The following is a 26,637-nucleotide window of genomic DNA, read 5'->3' as shown; positions in this document are numbered from 1 at the left end:
GTGCTGAATGTTATGTATGCACCACTGGCCTACTCCGATTTAGAAAATAAAACCCTATGACTAGTAAAACACATTGTGAAACAGAAAATAGTGGAAATCTAAAGGTTTTAAAAGTAAAACAATCAGCATTTGAGCAAAATGAGCTTTTATTGCAGAATGGAATAACTATATTTACTCATTAGCAACAATGCCATCCTTGTGTTTGCCTGTGTGTGTTTGTGTGTGTTTTTTTTCTGTCTCAGCAGCACATCTGAATCTTTCTTGGTCTGTTCAGACACTTTTCCAGGAGGTCAGTAAAAGTCCTGACCACTCAAAGCACTTCTTTGTCTGCTTCCTCCAGCATCTTCTGAGGACCTCCTTCTCCATGAGAGATGACGAAGCAAGCAAGCTGCGGCAAGCGGTGCGCACACAAACGCACATTGCAGACACACACCAAACAGTGTGAGTAACTGGTCAGGCTTGAGTGACTCTCTACCTCGCTGCCTTTAGGGCTTCCTGCAAGTCTTTTGGAAATGTGCCCTGTCCATGTGAAGATCATCACCTTTTCAGTGGCGGCAGAATCACGAGTTCATTAATGTGATGAACAAATTAATCACTATTAGCTGGTGTGACAACAGGAAAAGGGACAGACACTTTCGCATGGGTCACAAATTCTGTGCCTGTCTGTGAAGCTCATTCTTGCAACCCTAACAAAGTGGCTATTTTTTCACTCCAGTGGGTAAACAAGATGCAGACTTTTCCCATCAGCCTTATTAAAATAACGGGCACAGTCTGGGCAAATTAACCCCAAAGGAAGTCAGCTTCTCCTTTCTACGTGGAGTGATTCACATTGGCCTGGCTGTGGATGGCGTGCATGAGGACACAGGTTAAAGAAGACCACAGGTCCTCTTGATCAGGCCCAGTTTGTCTCTTACTCTCTCACACAAAGACACCAACTCACTGCCGAAATGGAAACAGACATTTGCTGCCCTGTTAACGGTGTCCTTATTTACATCTGATGTCATAGTGTAAAAAACACAGAAAAGGTTTCCACGCTCGAAAGAGAGCTATCAGGAAAGACTGCTGCCCTGCAAATGGCGGTACAGATAGGATTAAGTTGGAATTGTTGTATAAACGGTGTCTGGCCTGAGGAAACACAGCTGTCTGGAGAAGGGGAGGTGATAGTTAATATTTTAGTGAGAGTAGCAGAACGCTGCTCTTAGATTGAAACAGACCCTAAACATTCATCACCAAATACAAACTGCTTACATTTAAATGGCATCTGTTATGCAGGTTCCAGTATTTTAAAATTCATTAATCCATCGAATTTTTCCTGACTGTCAAAGCCCAAATTGGGTTGACAGATTGGGTCCACTTCTTAGACCTTCTTTGTCAAAGCTGTCAAGAGCTTCCCTCACTTTTAGCGCCTTTGAGCACAATAGTCTGATTCTTTTTTGCCCCCTTTAAGCAGAGTGTTATTAGCATTATAGGTTGTTATTGGTTGATATTTGTCATTTATGCTAGCGTGCTTGCTAACTTAGTGACAAAAATGAATGAATGACAAATGATAAATGCACCTTGCTAAGTTAGCAAATACTTTAGCATTAATGTTAGCATACTTGCTAACTAACTACCAACAAAGCTAAGTGGCCAAGTTCCTTGTTTTCCACCAGCTTAGGTGAAACACAGTAAACAGCTATCAGTTATAGCTACTTATACATGTTTTTATAATTGAATTTTTTTTGGTGTAAAGCTGAAAATCTTCACATAAGAGTCTATGGGGGTGACTCACTTTAGGAGTGAGTCTCCAGTAACCACTTGAGAAACTAGATTGTGGCATGTCTTGATGCAAGCCCTAACAGCCAGGTAAAGAAATCCCCCAAAAGTCAACTTTTTCGGACAGATTCTGGCATGTTGGCATTTTTCAGCCTTGAAGTTGAAAAAGTAAGAATGAGAAAGCATTAGAAAAAAAAAGCCATTGTAGCATCCAGAAGGCTGACAAAATTGCATTTAAGTTGTCATTTGCTTATAAACTCAGTTGCTTTTTGTGATGTGTCCAACATTTTGCCTGGTCTCTTTGCTCCTCTGGACTCCTGACCATGAAGTTAGCTCATTTCATGGGCGTGTGACTTTCTTGTGTGACTCAACATATAATTCAGGCAATGAAGCGAAGTTATTAGTACCCCTCACATGTCAAATCCAACCCTCACTGTCACTCTTTAAATGACCCAACCCAATCTGGTTTCCACAGTAACTTTGCTTTGTAGCAGTGTGTTGTGGAATCTTTGGTAAGTGCTTCGTCACAGTTTGCATTCACAACCACCATCCCTCCTCACCGACCTCTAACATTTGTTCCCAGCAGTGCAGCAGCTCTTCGCATCCTGTGCAGAAAATTCTGACTGATTCAGACGTGAGCAATGACGAGGATCATTGAGAATGCTGACAACCTTAGATTATGTTGCTCAACTGTCTTCATCCACTGACTGTCTGCAGCATGAACTTCTGCATAACAACTTTGTTTTCTATGTTTCTTATATTCCTCTAGAAGAGCGGCGCCTTCTTCATGTTCAGATTTTCATTGCATTTCTATTCCAGGCAGAGAGCTGAAGGCAAACAGTGGAAGAACAGCCATAAGTGGGTGTGACAGTCAGTCAGTCAGTCATGGTTGCTGCTCATCTCCTCCTTCACTCTTCCAGTCTATAAGCCAGACATATTACCCTCCAGCTTTCTCTTTCCAAACACTTTCCATTTTCGTTTCCATCTTTCTCTATCATTTCACACACACCCCTATGTATTTCATCTCTCCAGTTTTTCCATCCAGCTGTGGCCGTTTGGCTCTCTTTCTCCAAACTGGCTGTACACAGTTTGGTGAAGCCAGGATGGAGAACCCCGCATTACAAACTAGAAGGCTGTACATATGTTACCGATTGGCACACCTTAAAACAAATTTGCCTTCCAGATTTGGAGGAGGAAACTCCACACAAAACACTTAATTTCACATTTTATACCTTTTAGTTTGAGTAGTTCACCAGAAAATAATTAGATGAGGAAATTAATAATGAAATTAACACCAGCTTTGTCTACTTAACCTAAGGCTACAGAGCAATTAACTGATAAGCTTAGCAACAAATAGTTCACAAGCTGTTGTTTCTACCCTTTGGATTTTGTATATATTTGTCATAAACCTTCAGGACAGATTTGACCAACTCTGCACTGTGGACCTTTAACAATCACTGCCCCCTTCAATTAATGCAGTAACTCAATGCATTTAGACATGCAGACATGGTCACGACAACCTGGTGAAATTCAAACTGAGCATTAGAATAGGGGAAAAAGGTGGTTCAAGTGACTTTGAAATAGATTTTTGCGCCAGATGGACTGCTCTGAGTATTTCAGAAACTGGTGATTTGTTGGGACTGTTGTGCAACTATCTCTAGGGTTTAGAGAGAATGGTCTGAAAAAGAGAAAATATCCACCAAGTGGCATTTCTCTGGGTGAAAATGGCTTGTTGATGCCAGAGATCAGGGGAAAATGGCCAGACTGCTTAAAGCTAAAAGGAAGGCAACAGTAACTCAAAAATAGCGACTCCTTTAAACTAATGCAGAAGAGCATCTTAGAATGCGTGGCGCATTGAACCTTGAAGCAAATGGGCTTTAGCAGCAGAAGACCACACCAGGTGATACTTATGTCAGCTAAGATCAGGAAAGCAAGTCCACAATGGCATAAACGACATGAAATACAGATTTATCCTGCTCTGTATCAACTTTCAGGCTGGTGGTTTAATGGTGTGGGAGATATCTTCTTGGTGCACTTTTGGCCCGTTAGTACCAGCTGAGCATTGTTTAAACACCACAGCCTACCTGAGTATTGTTGCTGACCATGTCTTTCCCTTTTCAACTACAATGTAACCATCTTCTAAGACCAACGAACATTAACGAATAGTGTTGAACATATTTTAACGAATGCTGGCTTAACTTGAGTAAAGCTAAAAAGTATTCCAGTAATTCCAATATTGATCAACTTTCGGTAAATGTGGCTATAAGGATGAAACATATCACTCCAACAATGACTTGGGGCAGATAGTGAACAATTTTCTACCATGAAAGAGAAACAAATTCCCACGTCTTCTCACAAACTCTTGGGAATAAAAATACAAGTGAAAAAACTGCAAACACTGTTTAGGAAAGCTCAACATTTTATATTTTACAATATTGTGCAGTGCATACATCAAGGCGTACATACTTGTTTAGGTGATCTAAATCTGTGGGCTTTTTTGATAACTACAGGTTTGTTAGGATATAATGCAATGAAGATGTTCCACATCCCTCCGTCTTGCTTTCAACTGTATTCCTTTGTGTAAGAAAGTGTTGTTTTGATATCAGTGGAAAAAGATGACAGACACTAAATTAAACCAATCATACTTTAGAAAACAGTTGCAGCAGTTCCAGCTTTCAGAGATTATGAGGTATCAAACTGAGCTTTCAAATACAAATCATTCTGAGAACAAAGAAATTGTTATGAAAACAACCAGTGTGAGGGATAAATCTTTGCTGCAAAATAGATCTTATGTATGGAAAACAGAGACAGTGAGCAAAGAAGAGATGATATAAGCCAGGCAGCCTTCCAGGGGCTTTGACAGAGACAGCTCATAAATCTGACAGAGATATAACAACCCAAGAAATTAAGTCATACCCAAAATGCACCACTCTATGGAGTAAATGTTTCTCTCTTTCAAATATTTATGCGTTCTTTTACACCAGGATCATCCTCCCGAAAATGCATGAGTGCACATTCAGGAAACCTGTTGCACAGCAGTGAATATGGAAGTTGATGTTAAGTAACACTTTAAGGCTCGCCGCTTGAAACTCTCTGGTGTTTCAAGTCTCCACGCTTTGGCGCTGTTGCACATGTGGAAAGAATTCAGAGGCTTTTTTCAAACAGGGGAGATTGGTGACTCAGTTGCACTCACTGTGCTTTTGGCTTTTGCTGTTTTTCTTCCTCTGTTTCCCAAAAAACATCTGCTTGCTGTTTAATTCTTCAGTCCTCTGGCATAACTTGTTCCTTGAACCTGAGGCAGGAATTATTACAGTCCGCAGTCGCGCACACAGTAGCTGCTCTCCTGACCAGACCCATGAGTAACAGCTCATGCAGCAGGACATGTCCAAAACAGCACAATGTGCTCTGGTTTACTGTTTCCGCCCACCTTGGAAATGTTATTTCACTTCATTTTTGAGATATTTAATATGAATATATATATTTTATTTCATGTCATGGAAATTAACTAATATATATATATATATATATATATATATATATATATATATATATATATATATATATATATATATATATATATATATATATATATATATATATATATATATATATATATATACACACACTAGAGGCCAACTCCAAGCCCATAGCACAAGTCACCATCAAGTGCGGGATCTACCAAGGAGATGCTCTGTCCCCACTGCTGTTCTGCATAGGCCTGAACCCCCTCAGTGAGATCATTAACAAGACTGGCTACGGATACCGACTACGGAACGGAGCAGTTGTCAGCCACCTCCTGTACATGGATGACATCAAGCTGTATGCCAAGAGTGAACGAGACATCGATTCACTGATCCACACTACCAGGCTATACAGCAATGACATTGGAATGTCGTTCGGACTGGAGAAGTGTAGTCGGATGGTAACAAAGAGAGGGAAGGTAGTCAGAACTGAGGGGATTGAACTACCAGAAGGCAACATTGCAGACATAGAGGACAGTTACAAGTACTTGGGGATCCCGCAGGCGAATGGGAACCATGAAGAGGCCGCTAGAAAAGCTGCAACCACCAAGTACCTGCAGAGGGTCAGGCAAGTCCTGAGGAGTCAGCTGAATGGTAAGAACAAGATCCGGGCCATCAACACGTACGCCCTGCCCGTGATCAGGTACCCTGCTGGGGTAATAGGCTGGCCAAAGGAGGAGATAGAAGCCACTGACATAAAGACAAGAAAGCTCCTTACCATGCATGGAGGGTTTCACCCCAAATCCAGCACCCTGAGGCTGTACGCTAAGCGGAAGGAAGGGGGCCGGGGACTGGTGAGTGTCAGCACCACAGTCCAGGATGAGACAACGAACATCCAAGAATACATTGGGAAGATGGCCCCAACTGACCGAGTGCTCAGTGAATACCTCCGGCAGCAGAAACCCAAGAAAGAGGAGGGAGACGAGGAACCATCATGGAAGGACAGGCCCCTGCACGGTATGTACCACCGGCAGATAGAGGAGGTGGCTGATATCCAGAAATCCTACCAGTGGCTGGACAAAGCTGGACTGAAAGACAGCACAGAAGCACTAATCATGGCAGCACAAGAACAAGCTCTGAGCACAAGATCCATAGAGGCTGGGGTCTATCACACCAGGCAAGACCCCAGGTGCAGGCTGTGTAAAGATGCCCCAGAGACAATCCAGCACATAACAGCAGGGTGCAAGATGCTAGCAGGCAAGGCATACATGGAACGCCATAACCAAGTGGCCGGCATAGTGTACAGGAACATCTGTGCCGAGTATAACCTGGAAGTCCCGAGGTCAAAATGGGAGATGCCCCCAAGGGTGGTGGAGAATGACCGAGCTAAGATCCTGTGGGACTTCCAGATACAGACGGACAAAATGGTGGTGGCTAACCAACCGGACATAGTGGTGGTAGACAAACAGAAGAAGACGGCCGTAGTGATCGATGTAGCGGTTCCGAATGACAGCAATATCAGGAAGAAGGAACACGAGAAGCTGGAGAAATACCAAGGGCTCAGAGAAGAGCTCGAGAGGATGTGGAGGGTGAAGGTAACGGTGGTCCCCGTGGTAATCGGAGCACTAGGTGCGGTGACTCCCAAGCTAGGCGAGTGGCTCCAGCAGATCCCGGGAACAACATCGGAGATCTCTGTCCAGAAGAGCGCAGTCCTGGGAACAGCTAAGATACTGCGCAGGACCCTCAAGCTCCCAGGCCTCTGGTAGAGGACCCGAGCTTGAAGGATAAACCGCCCGCAGGGGCGTGCTGGGTGTTTTTTTATATATATATATATATATATATATATATATATATATATATATATATATATATATATATATATATATATATATATATATATATATATATATATATATATATATATATAAAAAGATAAGTGTGTTTTGATTCCCCAGGATCACACCAGATTTGAGGTAATTTGGTAACATTTGGGTTAACATGATTTCATTAGGTAAAAGAATGTGGTTATAAAACACCACATGTGCATCCAATGATGAATGTACTTCTTAACATTTAGAGGAACATAATTTTTTTTTTTTAAAAAGAAAAGAAAAATAGCAGTAGGCATATCCATTTAATCCTTAAAGAATTCTGGTATTTTAAAGTTACTTACTTTTAAGTATTTTCGAAAAGAAGCATCAGTTTTAGGAATAAAGATAAGATTAAAACAAAATCACGTAACATTAAAGAAAAAATGATGATTATACCAGATGTTATAGCATGGACAAAAAATATACGTCTGTGAACTCCGTGAGCAGACATGGTGGAGGCATAAAGTTCCACTTTTTGTTACTTATCGACTCTGTGCCAAGCTGGGTAAAATTCACATACTGCAGTTTTATTTTTATTTTTTTTAAAATTATAATTTAATGTAAAATATGTTCAATCCGTAGTTTAGATCCATAGGTCCCAATAGCTGCACAAATCCATGTAGGAGAGTGGTGTGGGAATTATAGAAACTATAGCATGAGGCCATTACTGTGTAATTCTGGGATTACAGTATAACAAATGTTATGGGCATTTCTTTCTCCTTCTTCTTTTTTTTGCGGTTATGTAAGACTCGCACTGAATTGTTGCGCCTCAACGTGACTTCGCAACCCTACACAGGGCAGCACGTGTGCAGATGAACAGATTACAGAAGCTTATTTATCTTCATTGCTTGATGTTTTTTCTTCAAAATGAGGATTATAAGTATTGCTCACACTTTGTCGGGCGGGTCTTCCAGTCTCCCGTTAAACCCCTCCTCTGCTGCTGTGGCGGTCCCAGTATATAACCAGCGCGCAGCCCTCTGCTAGGTCTGGCGCACCAGCTGCGATTCGGCCAAGTGAACTGCCGAGAAGGAGCAGCCGAGGTAGCTGAGAATAAGGGGCAGGAACCAGCTCTCTCCAAGCCCTTTAATACTTCACTTGCTTTTTTTTACTTTTTGCTATTGCTTTTTTTTCCCCATCATCTAAGTTTTTTCTGCTTTTCATTGAAATATCCGTTCCATAAGATGAAGGGTAGCCCGCTCACAGGGTTACTGCTTGCGCTGTGCGTAAGCAGCGCAGTTCACGGCTTGCCAAAGAAGAACAAAAGACAAACTGGCCAGTATCAGGTGTATCCCGAGCTTCACGATACATCGGCTATTAATCCAGGTTGGTACAAGAACTTATTCTTGAATTCAGGGGGCCTGACTGTGTAACTTCATGCATTAGAAAGGTATTTCTAGTGCGTTTTGTGTTAAATGAAAACAACAACAACAAAGAAACACGTGATTTCGATATGTTTCTTTCCATGTGAGCCAAAGCAAACAAAAAGATTAATGTTCATTCTACTGTTAAAATGTTTAATAATATATTATTTGTAGTCGGCTGTGAGGAAAACGGTCGCTCATACAGAGTGAACGAACAGTGGGAGAAACCTTACCTTGGTAGCACGTTGGTGTGCACCTGCAGTGGAGCAGCAGGCATCAAGTGTAAAACTAAGCCTGAAGGTTAGTGCGTCTTTGTAGTGCACTATCACTCGTTTCACGACTCTTGTGTTGATCCCGACAAGTGAAAAACAAAACACACACAAAAAGCAACGAATACACGGAGAAAGGCACAGATGTTGTGCGTTTTTACGCAGCAAGAGAAGACTCCAGAACAGCTTCTCGGTAAGAGCCTCTTTAACTTTGTGCTGTTTGTTTTTTCCTCTCAGTGGAGGAATCCTGTTATGATAAGTACAATGACCGGACATACCAGGTGGGTGAAACCTATGAGAGATTACATGAGAGGATGACTTGGGACTGCACCTGCATTGGTTCCGGCAAGATCAGCTGCACAATAGCGCGTGAGTTCCTAGAATACCAAATACTAACCTTGTTGAAACAGCATAATGTGCTGGAGTGGTATGTCTTAGCATGGTAGTTTTTTCTTTGTCAAAGTGCATGACACACATGGCAATACCTCTGCATGGTTCAGTTTATTCCTGAAATTAAGTTTTAATTATTGAACCAGAATTTGTATATGTGTGCCATCTCGCATATACAAGAGGTCTTTGAAATCAGCAAGTTCACATTTTGTCATTCACAGATCGATGCCACGATGGTGGGAGGTCTTATAAAATCGGGGACACTTGGCAGAGGCCTCATGACACCGGTGCCTACATGTTGGAGTGTGTGTGTCTTGGAAATGGCAAAGGAGAGTGGACATGCAAACCTCTCGGTGAGCAGGGCAGAAAAGAAAATTTCACAAATGAACTATGAAAAGCAGACAAATGTAAAATGTTGCAAAAGATCAAAGTTTATATATTCATCATACACACAAACATGGATGCACACACACACATTTCCCAGAAGCGTAACTCTTTGATACCACTGCAAATATTTGACATGAGTCCAGTCAAACAAGATAAGCGAGTGAGACAGCATGTCCTCTGATTTGCTCATCTTTCACTCCAGCTATTGATTTTTGTTTGGTTTATGTCTAATACAAATTGCCCAGTGTGATTTAGATTCTGCATATTCAGTAAATCAAAATTTGTTTATTTTTCTGCAGGGGAAAGGTGCTATGACAATAGCTTAGCTGCCACGTATGCTGTAGGAGACACCTGGGAGAAGCCATACCAAGGCTGGATGATGCTGGATTGCACCTGTATGGGCGAGGGGAATGGACGCATCACATGCACCTCAAGAAGTAAGCAGAATCCAAACATACACAAGCACAAATGCAAGTTTTTCTTCAGGGGCAGCTACTAACCACTGTTGTACACCAACCAGACCGCTGCAATGACCAGGATACAAGGAGGTCCTACCGTATTGGAGACACATGGACGAGGACTGACACAAGCGGACATCGCCTGCAGTGTGTGTGCCTAGGAAACGGCAGAGGAGAATCAAAGTGTGAAAGACACAGCTCAGGAAGAGGTGAGACTTGTAAATCAGAAACCAGTGCTCAACAAGAGCTCTGAGCTTGTCGCTGTTAACAGACCTGACGTTGGTTGTTTTTTAAAATGTGTTTACAGCCAGAGTTGTGTTGACCCCAGTCCGGCAGCTTGAGCTTCCCACTGAGAGAACCTGTCGCACCGACTCTGGAGCCTACTACTACGATGGACAGCGCTGGATCAAAAACCAGGGCAGCAAACAGATGCTCTGTACCTGTTTGGGCAATGGAGTCAGCTGTCAAGAATGGGGTGTGTACCAGAAGCAAATAAAATTGGGTATTTTAATACAGAAGTCTTGAGGCTGGCTCAAGTGGCTCTTGGAGTCAATCCCAGAGAAATTGCAGTCTTTTGTAATTTTCTGTTGGTTCCATTCAGCTCTGCATGTTGCTCTTTGAATGGTATACTGAAGTCATTTTTCCCACCCTCCCTCCCCTTTTCCCACAGAGGCCAGGAACCAGGTGTACGGTGGGAACTCTGATGGCCAACCCTGTGTATTCCCCTTTGTCTTCATGGGGAAGACCTACTACTCTTGCACCTCAGATGGACGTTCAGATGGGCAGCTGTGGTGCTCTACAACCTCAGACTATCAGAGAGACCAGCAGTACTCTTTCTGCACTGAAAAGAATGGTGAGACTCAGGAACATAGATGTAAACGGCAACTTTGTCCCAAAAATTGATGTGCAGTTACTGTTGTCTAGCATCTTTAGTTTATCCACTCACATAATAAAGATTGTGTGAATAATTGTGTGGTTAGAGCCAATTAAGCATGCATTAACTTGTATGTGTACTTTCTTGAATCCAGCAATTGTGACAACACGGGGTGGGAACTCCAATGGGGCCCTGTGCCACTTTCCCTTCCTCTACAGCGGTCGCAACTACACCGATTGCACCACCGATGGGCGCCGTGACAACATGAGATGGTGTGGCACCACCTACGACTATGATTCAGAACAGCGTTTTGGATTCTGTCCCATGGCTGGTGAGTGTGTTTGCTGTTTTTCTCATTTGAAGGTACTGAACTGGTATATTGTTATATAACACAGCTGGGCATTTAAATACTTTTGCCATTTTTGTTCCGATTGCACAAAATGCTTTTTGTCTTCTTCTCATCAAGTCGTTTCTCACAGACTATAATGATGATTTGGTTGCAAGGTTCACTTGTAGACAATTGGGGAGTAAATAATTGGCACTTAAAGAGGTCATGGGAGAGTGATGATGCTATTAAGGCTGTTACGTAACAGTAACATACAAATTCTGGGTTGAAGTGGACCAAGAAAAACTCTGTGTCTGGACATACGCAGCACCATGTGAATGTATACATGTACCAACACACTGATAGCTTTTTTATGTTTCCTTCTGTAATTAGCTCATGAAGAGGTATGCACCACCAGTGATGGAGTGATGCGCCGTGTGGGCGACAAGTGGGACAAACGCCATGACGTCTTGGGTCACATGATGCAGTGCACATGCCTGGGAAACGGCCGTGGGGAGTGGAACTGTGTTGCTTACTCACAGCTTTTAGGTCAGAGGGCTAAATCTAACAAAACCTTTTATATTTTGTCTTCAAATACTTTGCGAATAATGTGAAAGTTTAAATAATTCATCTTCCTGTCTTTTCTCTGTGCATCCAGATCAGTGTATAGTTGATGGTTTGACCTATGAAGTTAACCAGGAATTCACCAAGCGCCACGACCAAGGCTACATGATGAACTGCACCTGCTTCGGACAAGGACGTGGATACTGGAAGTGTGACGCTATTGGTACGTTCACGGCTCGTTACTGATTGGCTTTTTGGGGACTAAATACTGAGAACTGCTGCAGCTTCAGAAAAACAACCCCGCTGTCGTCTGTCCCATCTGCTCCACTCTTTTGTCTCCTTGTGTTTTCTGCAATAGATCAGTGTCAAGAACCACAAACCAGGACGTTCTATCAGATCGGCGAGACGTGGGACAAAGCCATCCATGGCATCTACTACCGCTGTTATTGTTATGGCAATGGGATTGGAGAAATGAGATGCGAGCCCCAGCAGACCTACCAAGGTAAAAATGCACAGCTCTGTTTTAAAAGGCCACATGTTCTGAGTCATAGAGAGTACATGAAAGATGGGAGTAGCTACTTTTGATACCCTTTGATTTTTTGGACTGCCATTCTGAATGCTTAGTTTTGGCATTTTAGGTGTTCCACCGTGGCCAGATCGACTTATTCAAAATAGTTTCTTCAGCATCTAAGGGACTTCTGTGGTCAAAAATGAGCCAGAATGTAAACAAACAGGTAGAAAATTTAGCCTGAAGAACATCCTAAACCTAAAGCTTTTCTCATTTGTAACCATTGGTCTGAATGTCCTTTCTTTTAGCTTTTCCACCGACCTATATGGATTTTGGTGCTCAGTTAATGTTTGCTGTACTAAACCAACTCCCATTAATTATTGACTTCCTCCCACTTAATCCTAACCTTGCCAGACAGGTGGAGGGAAGTGGGAGTTTGTGGGTTTCTTTTTATTGCGTAACTTTAAAGTCTGCCGAATGTTGAAATTTTGGCAAGCTGGAGGCACCCTGTCTGTCTCATGCTGAATGATGTTTTGTTGACTTGCTAAGCTGGAACAAGGTGAATTGCTGAACAAGGGAGAGGGGCTTAGAAGGCAGTCACTTCCTGCCTGGGGGAATTTGTACTGCTTTGTGAGCCTTGAATCAAACAACACTGACCTTGCTAAATGAATCTCACGCAATCAGGAAGTCCTATAGCTATCTATCTATCTATCTATCTATCTATCTATCTATCTATCTATCTATCTATCTATCTATCTATCTATCTATCTATCTATCTATCTATCTATCTATCTATCTATCTATCTATCTATCTATCTATCTATCTATCTATCTATCTATCTACCTACCTACCTACCTACCTACCTACCTACCTACCTACCTACCTACCTACCTACCTACCTACCTGTCTGTCTGTCTGTCTATCTATTTATGGGTGTGTGTGTGTTCTCTAGGGAACAGAGACGAGATAAACCATGATGAATATAGTATGCAGACGTTATATCTGACTTGAAAATGTCTGTGGGTGTTTGAGCTGGTTTAGCATCGTCTGGTGGTTTGATTCTGTCCCCGAGCAATGACGCCCTCTGACAGAACTCACCGAAAAGTAGCCAACTTTCACCCACACTCCCTACACACAATGCTGTTAAGTTATGTGAAAAAAAATCTTCTCACTTCCACCCTTTCCTTTACTCCTGATGTCTTCTCCTAAATCTTTTTTTTTTCTCCTTAGATGGCCGCAGACCAATCCAGGTGATCATCACAGAGGCTGGGAAACAGTCCGACTCTCGCCCTATTCAGTGGAACGCCCCTTCATCTGTTCAGATCACCCAGTACATCCTGAAATGGAGAGTTGTGAGTCTCACTTTCGCTTCCCTCGGTTACAAATTGCCTCCAGAAATGAAAGCGAGTCGTATTTCTTTGCTCAAAATTGGGCTTTAATTTTGCTGAATAGTAGCATTTAGTAAAGGCGGATACATTTGTGTTTGAGGGTGAGTGCCTCTGGTGAAGTCTGAAGGTTGAACAAACAAAGTGATTAGAGGGTAAACTTACTTGCCTTTGCAGTCTGTACACGCAGACACCGGTTTTTAGCAGATTCCCAGATAAACATCCAGTGTTGTTGTTTTTTCTCTTTGAAGACCTCAAAGACGTCTTGAGGCAGGTTGAGATGTTAATGAACTTCAACTGAAGTCAAACTTGCTTCCGCTTTATGGGTTTGGACTGTATTTCTTGGACAGCAAAGCCACTCAAAGTCTAAAACCTGCTTGAAAAGTTTATATTTTTCTAACAGTTCAAAGCCAGTTGACATACTCCTAATGGAAGAGCTGACACTGAATGGCTGCCCAGTCTCCAATATATACAGACCACAGGTTTATTTCCCAGAGCTAATTAATGACTCCACTGCACACCCTTTTGATTTATTTAGTCATAACTGTCTTTGCCCACAGGTGGATTTTACCTCATTATAAAGTAAATATAGATGTTTAAATCTCTATTTTTTCCCTAAGCGCTTTTGAAAAGTTCTTGTTGAGTACCTCTTCTTTATCTTCACAGATTAAAAGGTTTAAACTTGTCAACCTCTCGTTATCGCTAATCTGCAGAAAAACACCCGTTCTCCCTGGAGAGAGGTCACCATCCCGGGCAACATCAACTCCTACACCATTAGCGGGCTGCGTCCAGGCATCACCTATGAGGGTCAGCTCATCAGCATTCAGAACTATGGACGCCGTGAGGTCACGCGCTTTGATTTTACTACTAACCTTGGCTCCTGTGAGTATGCTGTACAGCTACATGGCTACACCAAAGCAGCACATCTAAAGAAATATTTAAAATAACGCCATGCTCCTTAATTTCAAAAGTGGAGACATATGAGGGAGAGACGACTGCACCTCCACCTGTGTTGGACACCTCCGAGTCTGTGACAGAAATCACCTCAAACAGCTTTGTTGTATCCTGGACATCAGCTGATACAACCATCTCTGGCTTCAGGGTGGAGTATGAGCTCAGTGAGGAGGGGTCCCAGCCTAAAGTTCTGGGTGAGAGCCTTTGACCATCCCTGAAACCTCTGGGAGGCTCTGCCATTATTATACAGAGTTCTGACTTTTGACTGTGTTCCAGATGTTCCTCGCACATCCACCTCTGTCACCATCAGTAATCTCCTGCCTGGACGCAGATACAACGTCAGCGTCTTCGAGGTCCCAAGTCGGGGGCAGCCCAACCTCATCCTCACTACCTCACAGACCACAGGTAGGAGAAGCTCTCTTCTCCACTGTCGTGATGTTACACTCATAGTCACCAAGTGCGTTTGAAAGAATGATCCTCTCATCCTTTGGGCAGCTCCTGACGCACCTACTAGGCATGTTGTCAATGAAGTGGGAGAAACCTCCATCCAAATCAGCTGGTCCAGACCTCAGGCTCCTATTACTGGTAACAAACCATTTATTTTGTATTTGTTTGAGATATAAATCCTTTTTCTTATCCTGGCTTTGTGTATAACTGTATACTTGTGCCTGCAGGCTACCGTGTGGTTTACACACCATCAGTGGAAGGCAGCAGCACAGAGCTGACCCTCCCAGAGTCAGAGACGTCCGTGACCCTGGTTGACCTTCGCCCCGGTCTGCTTTACAACATCAGCATCTATGCCGTGGAAGAGGACCAGGAGAGTGAGCCTGTTTTTGTACAGGTCAACACTGCTGGATCTCCTACGCAAGGTAGACATAATATGCCTTTTAAACAGAATCAATTCACGAGTTAGCACTGTAAAACTTAATTTTTCTTTTTGTGAAAGATTTGAACAATATGCTGTTCTTTAGATCGCTCAGGATTCTTTTTAGTTGATTCTTAGCCTTTCGGCTGTCTGTGAAGGCTGAACAGATTCAGTTTATACTTGCAGCTGGAGATTCCTTGTAGGGCCTTAGAAAGGGCTTTTCACTGCTCAGTTAAGAGGGCTTGTCAAAACATGGCTTTGTCAAAATGTGCTTTTATGGTTATAGCCGTGCCATTGTAACATTTTTCTTCCTGTCTCCTTAAATATTATGGACCTCAGACTTCTTTTAAATCAGACTTGGCCGCAAAACAGTGACCTCTTTAAACTTAGTTTAAAACACTTAGAAAAGCAAGGATGCATTCATAAATCATTCATAAATCATTCATAAATCATTCTAATATCTTTGAGAATATTTTTAAATGGATTTCCATTTTAGACTCTAAGCTAACAGCATCTATTTTATCTAAGCCAAGTACAATTAAATTAAAGATTTTTAAAAAGCAGCAGTAATATTTGCACCCAATAATGCATATTTAGCTCTGTATACTTATTATATATAACTTAGGTATGAGTTTTATTTTTTTTAAAGGTTATGTTTTTACCTATGGGGCCTAATAAATGTAAAATAAATATTAAGTTCACATCTGTCTCCAAACATAACCAATGACATAGTAAAAAAACTCCTGAGGAGACTCTAAGGTTTGACTGTGACCCTTGTTAGTCAACTAGCACTCTCCTCTCCACAGAGGTGGTCCAAGCCCCCACAGACCTGCAGTTCTACGAGGTTTCGGATACGAAGGTCACCATCACCTGGACCGGTCCACCCAATGAGGTGTCAGGTTACAGAGTCACTTTCTCCCCCGTTGGGTCTGATGGCACTGACGTAAGGCCCCTGGGGCTGCCTGTCTCCACCAGTGCATACTCTGAGATCACCCACTTGCAGCCAGGCACGCTTTACCGCTTCTACGTCTATGCCATCAACGGCGGAGTGGAGAGTGAGCCTCTTGTAGGAGAAAAGGCTACTAGTAAGTGCCACTTTGGAAAAAAGCCCAAATACATAAACGCAGGGATTTTATCCAAAACACAACAGATCTTTTTTGCCTTACATGTGTTATGCTTTCTGCCTCCTCCAGAACCTGATGCACCCACCGATGTACGCTTCACTGAGATCGGCCCTGACAGCGCACTGATTGTCTGGGAGGCTCCTCGTGCCATTGTCAGTGGTTTCCGCCTTTACCTGAGCATCGAAGGCTCAAGTCCCATTGAAAAGAGGATCCCAGGCAGGGTCACCCAGTACCTACTGAGGAATCTACGTCCAGATACGGAGTACACTGCCACCCTTTACTCTGATCTCGAAAATGAGCTCAGCGAGGGCGTCACCACATACTTTACCACCGGTCGGTATTTGGAGAAACCGAACACAAGTAAAGATGGGAATAAATTGCTCCAATCATTTTAAAATATTGTCCCCCCCCCTTCCCTTTCTTCCCTTTCTTACAGCTCCCCAGATGGGAAATGCTCCCACTTTCAGTACTGAGGTTACCGACACCTCGATCATCGTCACCTGGATACCCGTCCACAGGTTCAGCTACAAGGTTAGCTCATTACATTAAAGGAATCACTGGAGCTGTTCACTAACTACTTATCTCCAAGCAGTGCCCAAGCACATTTAGAAGCTAACTGGTGAACATAGCGGAACCGTAAAGATCCAAAGAGTCTAATATTTACTCTCTGCTGTGGGCAGATTTTAGGCCATTGCTAATTGTTTCTAATTTTTTTTCTTTTAAGCGTATTCTCCAGTTTTTCTCATGTCCGTTTTATTTCCCCAGCTGTCTGTGCTGCCCAGCGAGGAAGGCGAGTCTCCCAGAGAAGAAACCTCTTCCTCTGGACGTGTTTATGTAGATGGTCTGACTCCAGGAACTCAGTACACCTACAGCGTTCAGCCCATCTACAATGGACAGAACCGCGGAAATCCCATCACCCGCAATGTTGTCACTTGTGCGTATCTGTTTTAATTTCACAAATAAAAAGCCAGGCACTGTGGTGACTGCTGAACAAAACCAACTGTAAAACCAGTTGTGTGACCGATCATCCGGTCTGCTCTGAGCTGACAGAGTGCCGTTAAAACCATTTGGCGTGATTTTGTGCCAGATATTTTTTGCTGCGCTGAAGTTTTTTTTTCAATGCGTCATGGTCTGCTGTTTCTTGTTGCAGCTCTATCTCCTCCCACTGACCTCAGACTTGAGTCCAACCCGAACACAGGAGTTCTCACAGCCTACTGGGTAGCCTCCAAAACACCAGGTAAATATTGACTTTGCTCCCCACGCACTGACATCACAGAAGGTCTCTAGACCTTGGCCTTCAAATAGTTTTTTTTCTTTTCACTAGAACAAAAAGCTGTTCCTGGTATTTCCTTTTGATTTCTAATATTAATTCATTAATTTGTTATATTTCCCGTCTCTCTGCAGGTATTACAAGCTACCGAGTGACAAGCAGACCAACCAATGGCCAGAGAGGATACTCCCTTGAAGAGATTGTTGCAGTTGATCAGACCTCAGTTGTTCTAGAGCACTTGACTCTGGGTATGGAGTACAACATCAGCGTGTTCGCTACCAAGGACAATGTGGAAAGCAGTCCAGTGTCCACTATTGTCACAACAGGTAGGAGCCAGAGGAAGTCATTTACACGTGGTAGAAAGCCACAAAGACTAGTGTGTCTGGTTCATCGTGAGGAACAAATGACATAATTTTCCCATTCAATGAAAATGGACCCTGCTACTCCCATCCCCACAGAGCTTGGCCTAGTTTCAGAAGAAACTAAAGCTGCATTAGTTAATTTTTACCCACTAGATAGAAGAATAATGTCATTATGTACAAAAATACACTTACATTTTGAAGTTAGCGAAAAGATTACCCATTTGCACATTTGGTAGCCATGGGACTGTGTGCTGGAGCTCACTATTTGGCAACCAATTTAAATCTAAATGTCAGTGTTCTTTAAGCTCAGTTTTGGTTCAAATGTCTAATGCAGCTTTTTTTTACTGCTAGCATGATTATTGGCTAACTGACCATTTGCATGGAAATCGTGTTTATCACTTGGTAGGGTGAATATTTTTGGGATTTTTTTGCACGTCCATTAGTAGTATTATTACTGCCTTATATTTACCTTTAATTATAATTTTAATTCTGAATGTTTTCCAATCCAGTTATGTGTAATTGTCTTGCATGGTTACTGTTATACCCAGGTTCTCTGAACGCTTTATCGGGAATTAAATGAATGTTCTTGATATAACCAATGAAATAATTGGGGCTTTTCTGTCTGTCTAATTTTGCTTGCGCTTTGCAACATGCCTAACCCTTTCAGACATCCCCGCTCCAAGTCAAATTGACTTTGTCGACGTTACTGACACCACCATTGGGCTACGCTGGATCCCTCTGAACAGTACCACCATTATTGGTTACCGGATAGTGGTAGTAGCTTCAGGCCAGAGCTTGCCAATTTTTCAAGATATGGTGGAAGCATCTGCTGGTTATTACACGATTCGTGGTTTGGAGCCCGGTGTGGACTATGACATCAGTATCTTCACTGTTACAGAAGAGGGGGACAGCGAGCCGGCCACACACACAAAGCAAACGCATGCTGGTGATTTATTCTTTCAGTCCATCACTGGGGAGGGGTTGGGTCTTGATCTGAGGAACCTTTATTCTTTTTTAAGTGTGCCACACTGCAGTAAATATCTGAATTTAATCATTTCTCTGATATTTTCTTTGTGCCACTGGAAGTCGTCCGTTATTTTCTTAAACTCATTGCGTTACCAGTGATAGCTATAGCTTATAACTCCTCATTTTTACAGCCATTCCAGCTCCCACCAACCTGCAGTTTGGAGGAGTGGGCCCTGACCACATTAGGGTGACTTGGTCAGTCCCCAGAATTGCCACACCAAACGACATCTCTCGGTTCGTTATCCGTTATCACCCTGTATCCACTGATAATGACATCAAGGAGGTCAATGTTGGAGGAGCTACCAACACCTACTTGCTGCAAAGTAAGAAGAACTCAGAGGCTTGAAAAGGCAAAATGACTTGTGCTCCATCTCGAACAATACTAATTGTACCAATCATCTTCACAGACCTGCAGCCCAACACTGACTATCGTATCAGTGTGGTGTGTGTGTATGGTGAACGAGAAAGTAGACCAGCCACAGGGACTCAAAAAACCAGTGAGTATCTACACAGGTGGCCTCACAGAAGAACCAAGGGTGTTGCAAATAAAAGATGGCTGTAGCCCCCGAGTCTGAAATGTCCATCATTTTTCTAATGATGGGCGGGGGGAAACTTAAAAGAAGCATACGAGTCTATAAAGATCCCAATTCTCACTTCACTGGTATTAGTTTATTATCTCAGTCACTAGTTTCTTGATGTGATGTTCATTAGGGTAAAAAGGGTGTTAAACGAGAGTGTGAATACAGTGTGATTGACAAGATGTATGAGTGCGTAATATCCTGCAGAATAAACTACAACAGAATAACTACAATGCTACTATAAATAATATCAACAATAAATATTTGGTCTCTTATTCCAGAGTTACCTAATCTGTTTAAAGCTTGCCTGCATTTGGTGACTTTTTGTTTGATTTTTATTAATATCAGTTGATCCATTTCACATATTTTACATTAACGTTTGCTTATTTCTACTAGAAAGACTGTATTTGGCATTATCTTTGTATATAACTGAAAATGTATCTCAGTTTTTCACTACATTTTTCTTCCAGCGCTGGATTCCCCGACTGGCTTGGACTTCTCCGACATTCGGACCGACTCCTTTACAGTTCACTGGCAAGCTCCACAGGCTAGAATCACGGGCTACCGAATCCGCTATCAGAAGACCAGTGGTGGACATGCCAAGGATGAGAGGCTCCCCCCAACCAGAACCCACTACACTTTGACTGGACTGTCACCTGAAACCGAGTACATGATATATGTGTATGCTGTGAGCAGCAGCCAGGAGAGTCAGCCTCTGACTGGCACACAGGCAACAAGTGAGTCCCACCTATTCTTTTAGTTAGTGGGCGTGATCATTCCTCATCTGTTTTAATGTTTTTTTTTCCTCCATAATTATCCTCTGTGATTTTCTCTATTCTGTTATTTAATGTTTTTCAGTCTCTGATTCGCCCACTGACCTAGTGGTAACAAGATCCACCCCAACCGCCGTCACCATACGCTGGGATGCTCCCTCTATCTCAGTGAGAAACTACAGGATCACCTATGCAGGAACAAGTCTGTACATTTTATTTTTGAATTCTTGGTTTCCTCTAACGTCAGCCACACAAGTTTAACACTTGGGCCTTCTTTACTGCCCTCTCAGGTGGCGAGACTCCTCGGGAGATTAATGTCCCAGGCACTCAGACCACTGCCACCATCACCGGACTGAATCCCGGCACTGAATACACCATCACAGTCTATGCAATTAGCGGACGAGGCGATAACCCCGCCACCAGTGTTCCCGTCTACATAACACACAGGACTGGTACAGAAATACGGGAAAATTTTTGGAAAAGCAACTTAATGTTGAGTGTTTATGGTAAATCTAAAGCTTTATCCATTGTTCCTTTAGATATCGAGGCCCCCCCTGACATGCGGGTGGCTGATATAAGTGACAATGCCATCACAGTACGTTGGTCTCCTGCTCGGGGACCAATCAGAGGCTACAGAGTCACAAGTATTCCCAAAAATGGCGTGGGACCCTCGTACTCGGAGGATTTGGCTCCTGGTAAGGCCTGCAAGGAATGCCAGATGCTCACAATCAGATTGCCATGATGATTTAATTTTTCACACACAACACTCATCATCTTATTGGCTCCTTTTCTGCTCTCCTGTTACAGATCAGACCGAGGTGACTTTCACGGGTCTGATGCCCACTGCTGAGTATCTTGTGAGTGTCTATGCCCTGGGAAATAATGGACAGCCGTCTTCCCCGCTAATAGAAAATGCAGTCACTGGTTAGTCTCACTTAATTCACTTCTCTTTCAGCTCTAACTTTATTTGTCCGGATTCCCTTGCACTATGTTAGAGCTATACTCGGCAGTTTTGCTACAGGAAATTCAGGTAAATTTCCTCCAAAGCCAACAGGAAAAATCTATTTAGCACTGAGGAATCTTCCTGTTCCTCTTTTTCTGCAGCTATGGACCGTCCGAAGGAGCTCACCTTCTCTGACATCGACTCCACCTCCATGCGCATCTCCTGGGACAGCCCAGACGGCGCAGTAACGTCATACCGTGTCTTGTACACCAGTGCAGAGGAAGGTGAGAGAGAGCTGCGCCCAGCACCCAGAGGGGACCAGGACAGTGTGGTGCTGAGAAACCTTCGCCCTGGAACAGAGTATACTGTTAAGGTCATCGCCCTCCATGACCGAGCACCCAGCTCACCGTTGGTGGGAACTCAGGCCACAGGTAGCGCTAAGCAGAAATACACCAAAGCATTTGTCTCCATTTGATATCCCCGTCTTAAAACTTTGGCCTTGACACTGTGTCTTTGTGCTTCAGTAATCCCTGCTCCCACCAACTTGGCGATCTCTGAGGTCAGTCCTTCCTCCTTCACTGTGTCATGGCGAGCTCCAGACGCGCGCCTGACCGGCTACCGTGTAGTCGTGAGCCCCAAGAACATCAACAGCCCTCACAGAGAAATGAACGTTGCTCCGGACACCACTCGTGTTGTGGTGCCAGGGCTCATGGTAAGCAGAGTTCATGTGTGAATCTTTACATGGATCCACAATGGGTCAGTGAGTAAATATGAACTGTGTACTGTGTAGGTGGCAACCACATACCAGGTGCAGGTTTACGCTCTGAAGAACACAGTCACAAGCAGACCAGCGGAGGCAGAAGCCACCACGCTGCAAGGTAACGTGCTGTGCCATAAATGGACACATCTGCAGACCTCACTCGTGGTGTAACTGATCCTTTTAAAATTGCTTCTGTTTCACCTCAACGCAGCTTTGAGTGCTCCTCGCCGTGTGCGCGTCATCAAAGTAACGGATAGTTCTTTCACACTGACCTGGCGTTCCAAGCTGGAACCTTTCACTGGTTTCCTTATTGAAGCCATTCCCCAGAGTGGATCGTATCCCACCATCACCAAGACCATCCCAAGTGAAGCTTACACCTACACCCTCACCGGTACGCCACACTTTAACGCATTTAAGGTCTTAAAGAGTGATTTTGGAGCTTCAGTCTTGCTTTAAAGTGTGTTTTTGTGTTGTAGGTTTGCGGCCCAACACTGTTTACAATGTTAACATGTACACTCTGAGTGGGAACACAAGGAGCGACCCATTCACTCTCAGAATTCAAACAGGTAATGCAAAAATCCAGGTTTAAAAACTGCTTCTTTTTTTTTTTAAAACAAATGTTAATTTCAGTGTAATATTCTGGTTTTTGATTTCTGTCATTACATAATGTTACAGTACACTGATCTGCACATCACAGTTTGCTGCCAGGTTTCCTTAAGTTATGTAATTCAAGAGACAACTGCAACTAGAAGAGGCAGAAGCATGCGAGGTTTCCTGACCTGTTTGGGGCTAGCAGCTTGAGGTCACCTAAATCTCTGGCAGTTTTGCATTTTTAATCTGATTGCGTACATCAGTTTTTCAAAGATTAAAAAATCACACTCGTGATGTAGAGGTCACAGAAATGCATGTATCAGATATGATACTTCTGGCATTACAGCGTTAAAGTGAGAAATAATTTGTAATTTTACAGCCAAAATTACAAAATAAATCCAGGCTGCTTGTATGATCTTACATCTTGATAATGGGTTAAGTGACAACAAATGCAGCTTCAGCCTCACACAAGTCACATCCTAGTTTGCACACACAGAGAAAAAAAATAGCATTCGGGCAGTTTAACAGCCGTATTTGTCCTTACAGTTGACCCGCTGGTCCAGGCGCCCACCAACCTGCAGTTTACGTCCGTCACCCCCTACTCCATCTCCTTCACCTGGCAGCCACCTGCCACGCAAATCACAGGATACTATGTCACCTATGAAGAGTCAGGAGGAAGACCACAGGAGCTTTTCCCAAGACCCCACGCTGGCCAAAACTACGCCACCATCGATGGTACGTACTTTTATTTGACATTTAAAGCTTCACGCAGGATTATTCTGACACACCAATTACGTGTGGAAAAACAACAGTTTTCCTTTTCTTTGCTCAGATCTAAGACCAGACACGGAGTACATCATCAAGATCATCGCCATCCAAAACACGCAGAGAAGCACACCTCTGGTGGGCAGGAGCAGGACTCGTGAGTACTTATACTGATACTTTTTTCTCTGTATGGTGACAAATGTGAAGTAAAAAGGATCCATTCAGAGTTCGAGTCAGTTACTGGTAAGATTAAGGGGTGAAACGGCAGCTTTCATCTGCTCAGCTGGAGCTGTATGAAGCTTTAGCTCAAGTGTGTTTCCAAAATCTAAAACGATAATACCCACTTTGTTATTTTGAATGTCCTCGCAAATGTCATTCAAAATATCTTGTGTGTTTGTAATAGTGCATTATGACACACTTTGCAGTGAGTTGCATTGCTACGTATCCGTCATCCCTTTTGGCTGAGATGTGTTAGAGCTGCTCTGCTTTAACTCCCCCTCGTCTAACCTGCTTGCTTCCGTAACCTCGTCTCTCCCGCCAGCTCAAGACCCCTTGCTTCCTTTGCCTCTGCCCCAGCCTAACCGCCCTGGAAATGGCAGGCTGGATGTGCCTGAATCTCTGGACAACAACGTCCAGTTAGTGGGCACCAATAGCCAGGATGGGTTTGGTGATCAGAGCCAGCATGTGGAGTACACAGAGTACAACAACAATGGAGACAACGGATATAATCGGAATCCACTTTCTCCCTATGGCCAAGTTCGTGAGCCCCTGGTGTTTGTGCCCCTTCCTGATGCAGAAGGCCGCAGAAAGCCCATTGTGAAGCTAAACATGCCCATTGGACCCATACTCTTTAACGAGACAAGTGTGCCGCTGGAGGCCCAAACTCAGACCACCGTCTCCTGGAAGCCTTATAGGCAGAGCAATGCCTACCTGGTGTCCTGTCATCCCATCACACAGCTAAATGAGAAGATGTTCCAGGTAAGGGGCCAGTCCATTATTCAATTATTCTCATTATTCCCATTTATGAGAATAAGCTATGATTTCTTCCTCTCTACCCAGGTCCGCCTGCCAGGCACAGCCACTACTGCTACCCTGCTAGGACTCACTCCCGGAGCAGACTATAACGTTATTGTGGAGGCACTCCTGGGGGCCCTAAAACACAAGATTCTGGAGCAGACAGTGACTGCTGGAAACACAAGTAAGCTTCCAGCTGTGATGTATCTGATTCTTAAAGGAAACTGAATGAAGCCCATCGTGGTTAATTTTTCCCCCACTTTCTTCTTCCTTCAGTTACAGAGGGAGATTCCTCAAATAAAGACACGTGCTATGATGCCTTTACTGCCACCCATCACGATGTCGGTGCTGAATGGGAGCGGATGTCTGAGACAGGCTTCAAGCTGTCGTGCAGGTGTCTGGGCCTGGGCAGCGGCCACTTCAGATGTGATTCATCAAGTAGGTTTTTAGGGTATCTTTCCCCAATACGTGTACATGGATGGAAATTGAATAAGTTTCACTCGGTTACTGTATGTTCTTCTCAGAGTGGTGCCACGACAATGGCAACAACTACAGAATTGGAGAGAAATGGGACCGTCGCTCAGAGAACGGGAACTTAATGAGCTGCACTTGTTTAGGAAACGGCAAAGGAGAGTTTAAGTGTGAACCGCGTAAGGCCTCTTTAACTTTTTAATTGAAATGTTCTGTGGCTGTTACAAAGTGAATGAGCTGCGTGTCATTTTTAACCCAAATATCTATTCACGCAGATGAGTCCACGTGTTACGATGATGGCAAAACTTACCGGGTGGGCAACCAGTGGCAGAAGGAGTACCTGGGTTCTATTTGCACCTGCACGTGCTTTGGAGGACAACAGGTAAGACACGTGAGCCTTCCTCGTGTTCTCGTTACATCATACGGGATCATCCAGAAGAGGGCGTGGTTAAATGCTTTTCTTGCCTTTATTAGGGCTGGCGATGCGAGAACTGCAGGAGACCAGGTGGCGATGTCGATGTCGGTCTGCTGCAGCCAATCAGATATGGAGACAACACACTGCGCAAAGTAAGTGAAATGTATTGAAAATCAGGAGACATAATACAAACTGTAAATATCAGTTTTCAAATTGGAGTAATCTGTTGTGTAACAGTCTGCACGTGTCAAAGTTTAAAACTGTGCCACTGTTCATCCTCCAGAACATTCACTGCCCCATCGAGTGCCTCCGGCCTGAACTGCTGGCAGATGCACACGTTCCTCACAATCCTCGGGAATGATGAGCTGGTCATCTGACATCTGCTTTGCTCCCTTACCGTCAAGTTGCTGCACTGTCTCACCTTGTAGAAGCCACGCTGTCTGCAATGAAACAAACTAAGTGCCTTATCACATTGCTGACACATTGCCCTGCTGCCCTCATCATTAATCTTCACTTGAGTCTATTCACTGTCGACTTCCAGGCTTGTGATGTATTAGAAACAGAAACCCCCAACTTTCTAAAGTTATTTAGAACTTGTCCAGTCAGATTTACACATCTGTCAAGTTGGCATTTGTTTCCCATTTAATTTTTTTTTCTTTTCCAATTATATCCTGACCAAAACCCATAAAGTTATGCTAAAAAAATGTAGTTGTTACCAGTGTTGCTGAAACTGTCCTCAAAAATGTGCTTCTCTTTTCTGTAGCCCCTCTTCCATTACAGAGGGGTCGCACTGTGTGTGATTGACACATTCTGAAGTTCTGGTAATTTATCCCTTTGATCTCATCGTGTGAATGTGTTGAACAAGGATGTGAACCGTTCTATTTTTGTACTTTGTGCCAAAGTGTTTCTACCGATGACAAATAGAAGTCCCTTATTTTAATAAAGCTGGAGAGATTCTTAAACATTACCACGGTGTTGTGTTTTCTTATTAGGGTTGGGGGGTGGGTTAAGGTGCCAACAATAAGCTTACAATGGCAAGAAAAAATATTTGCCCTCTTCCTGTTTTCTGCATATTTGTCACACTTACATTTTCAGGTTTTTGATTATTCATATTTTG

General features: G+C 43.3%; 1 protein-coding gene across 2 annotated transcripts; it reads left to right on the top strand.

The window, feature by feature from the left end:
• Positions 1-8,072: 8,072 nt before the first annotated feature.
• On the top strand, positions 8,073-26,477 carry fn1b (fibronectin 1b). 2 transcript variants are annotated; one of them, XM_080884779.1, is made up of 46 exons: positions 8,073-8,410; positions 8,623-8,748; positions 8,955-9,086; positions 9,329-9,460; positions 9,794-9,931; positions 10,015-10,161; positions 10,260-10,427; positions 10,623-10,805; positions 10,981-11,157; positions 11,545-11,700; positions 11,810-11,938; positions 12,074-12,217; positions 13,455-13,576; positions 14,323-14,491; positions 14,581-14,757; positions 14,840-14,968; positions 15,059-15,148; positions 15,238-15,432; positions 16,235-16,513; positions 16,622-16,885; positions 16,989-17,083; positions 17,318-17,486; positions 17,703-17,789; positions 17,957-18,148; positions 18,852-19,130; positions 19,342-19,533; positions 19,618-19,707; positions 20,259-20,525; positions 20,647-20,763; positions 20,852-21,013; positions 21,101-21,256; positions 21,369-21,485; positions 21,666-21,935; positions 22,029-22,216; positions 22,295-22,382; positions 22,476-22,655; positions 22,741-22,830; positions 23,402-23,590; positions 23,688-23,777; positions 24,162-24,598; positions 24,680-24,818; positions 24,911-25,072; positions 25,159-25,284; positions 25,381-25,487; positions 25,580-25,672; positions 25,804-26,477. In XM_080884779.1, exons 1-46 carry the CDS (start codon positions 8,269-8,271, stop codon positions 25,879-25,881), a joined length of 7,359 nt encoding a protein of 2,452 aa, XP_080740905.1. In that variant the 5' UTR covers positions 8,073-8,268; the 3' UTR covers positions 25,882-26,477. The 2 variants fall into 2 exon arrangements, with proteins under 2 accessions (XP_080740905.1, XP_080740904.1); XM_080884778.1 differs by having other exon boundaries at positions 20,852-21,256.
• The last annotated feature ends 160 nt before the right edge of the window (positions 26,478-26,637 follow it).

The sequence above is a fragment of the Rhamphochromis sp. 'chilingali' genome, assembly GCF_963969265.1.
Source record: "Rhamphochromis sp. 'chilingali' genome assembly, chromosome: 6".
Classification (NCBI taxonomy): domain Eukaryota; kingdom Metazoa; phylum Chordata; class Actinopteri; order Cichliformes; family Cichlidae; genus Rhamphochromis; species Rhamphochromis sp. 'chilingali'.
This window is presented reverse-complemented; position numbering and strand designations above follow the sequence as displayed.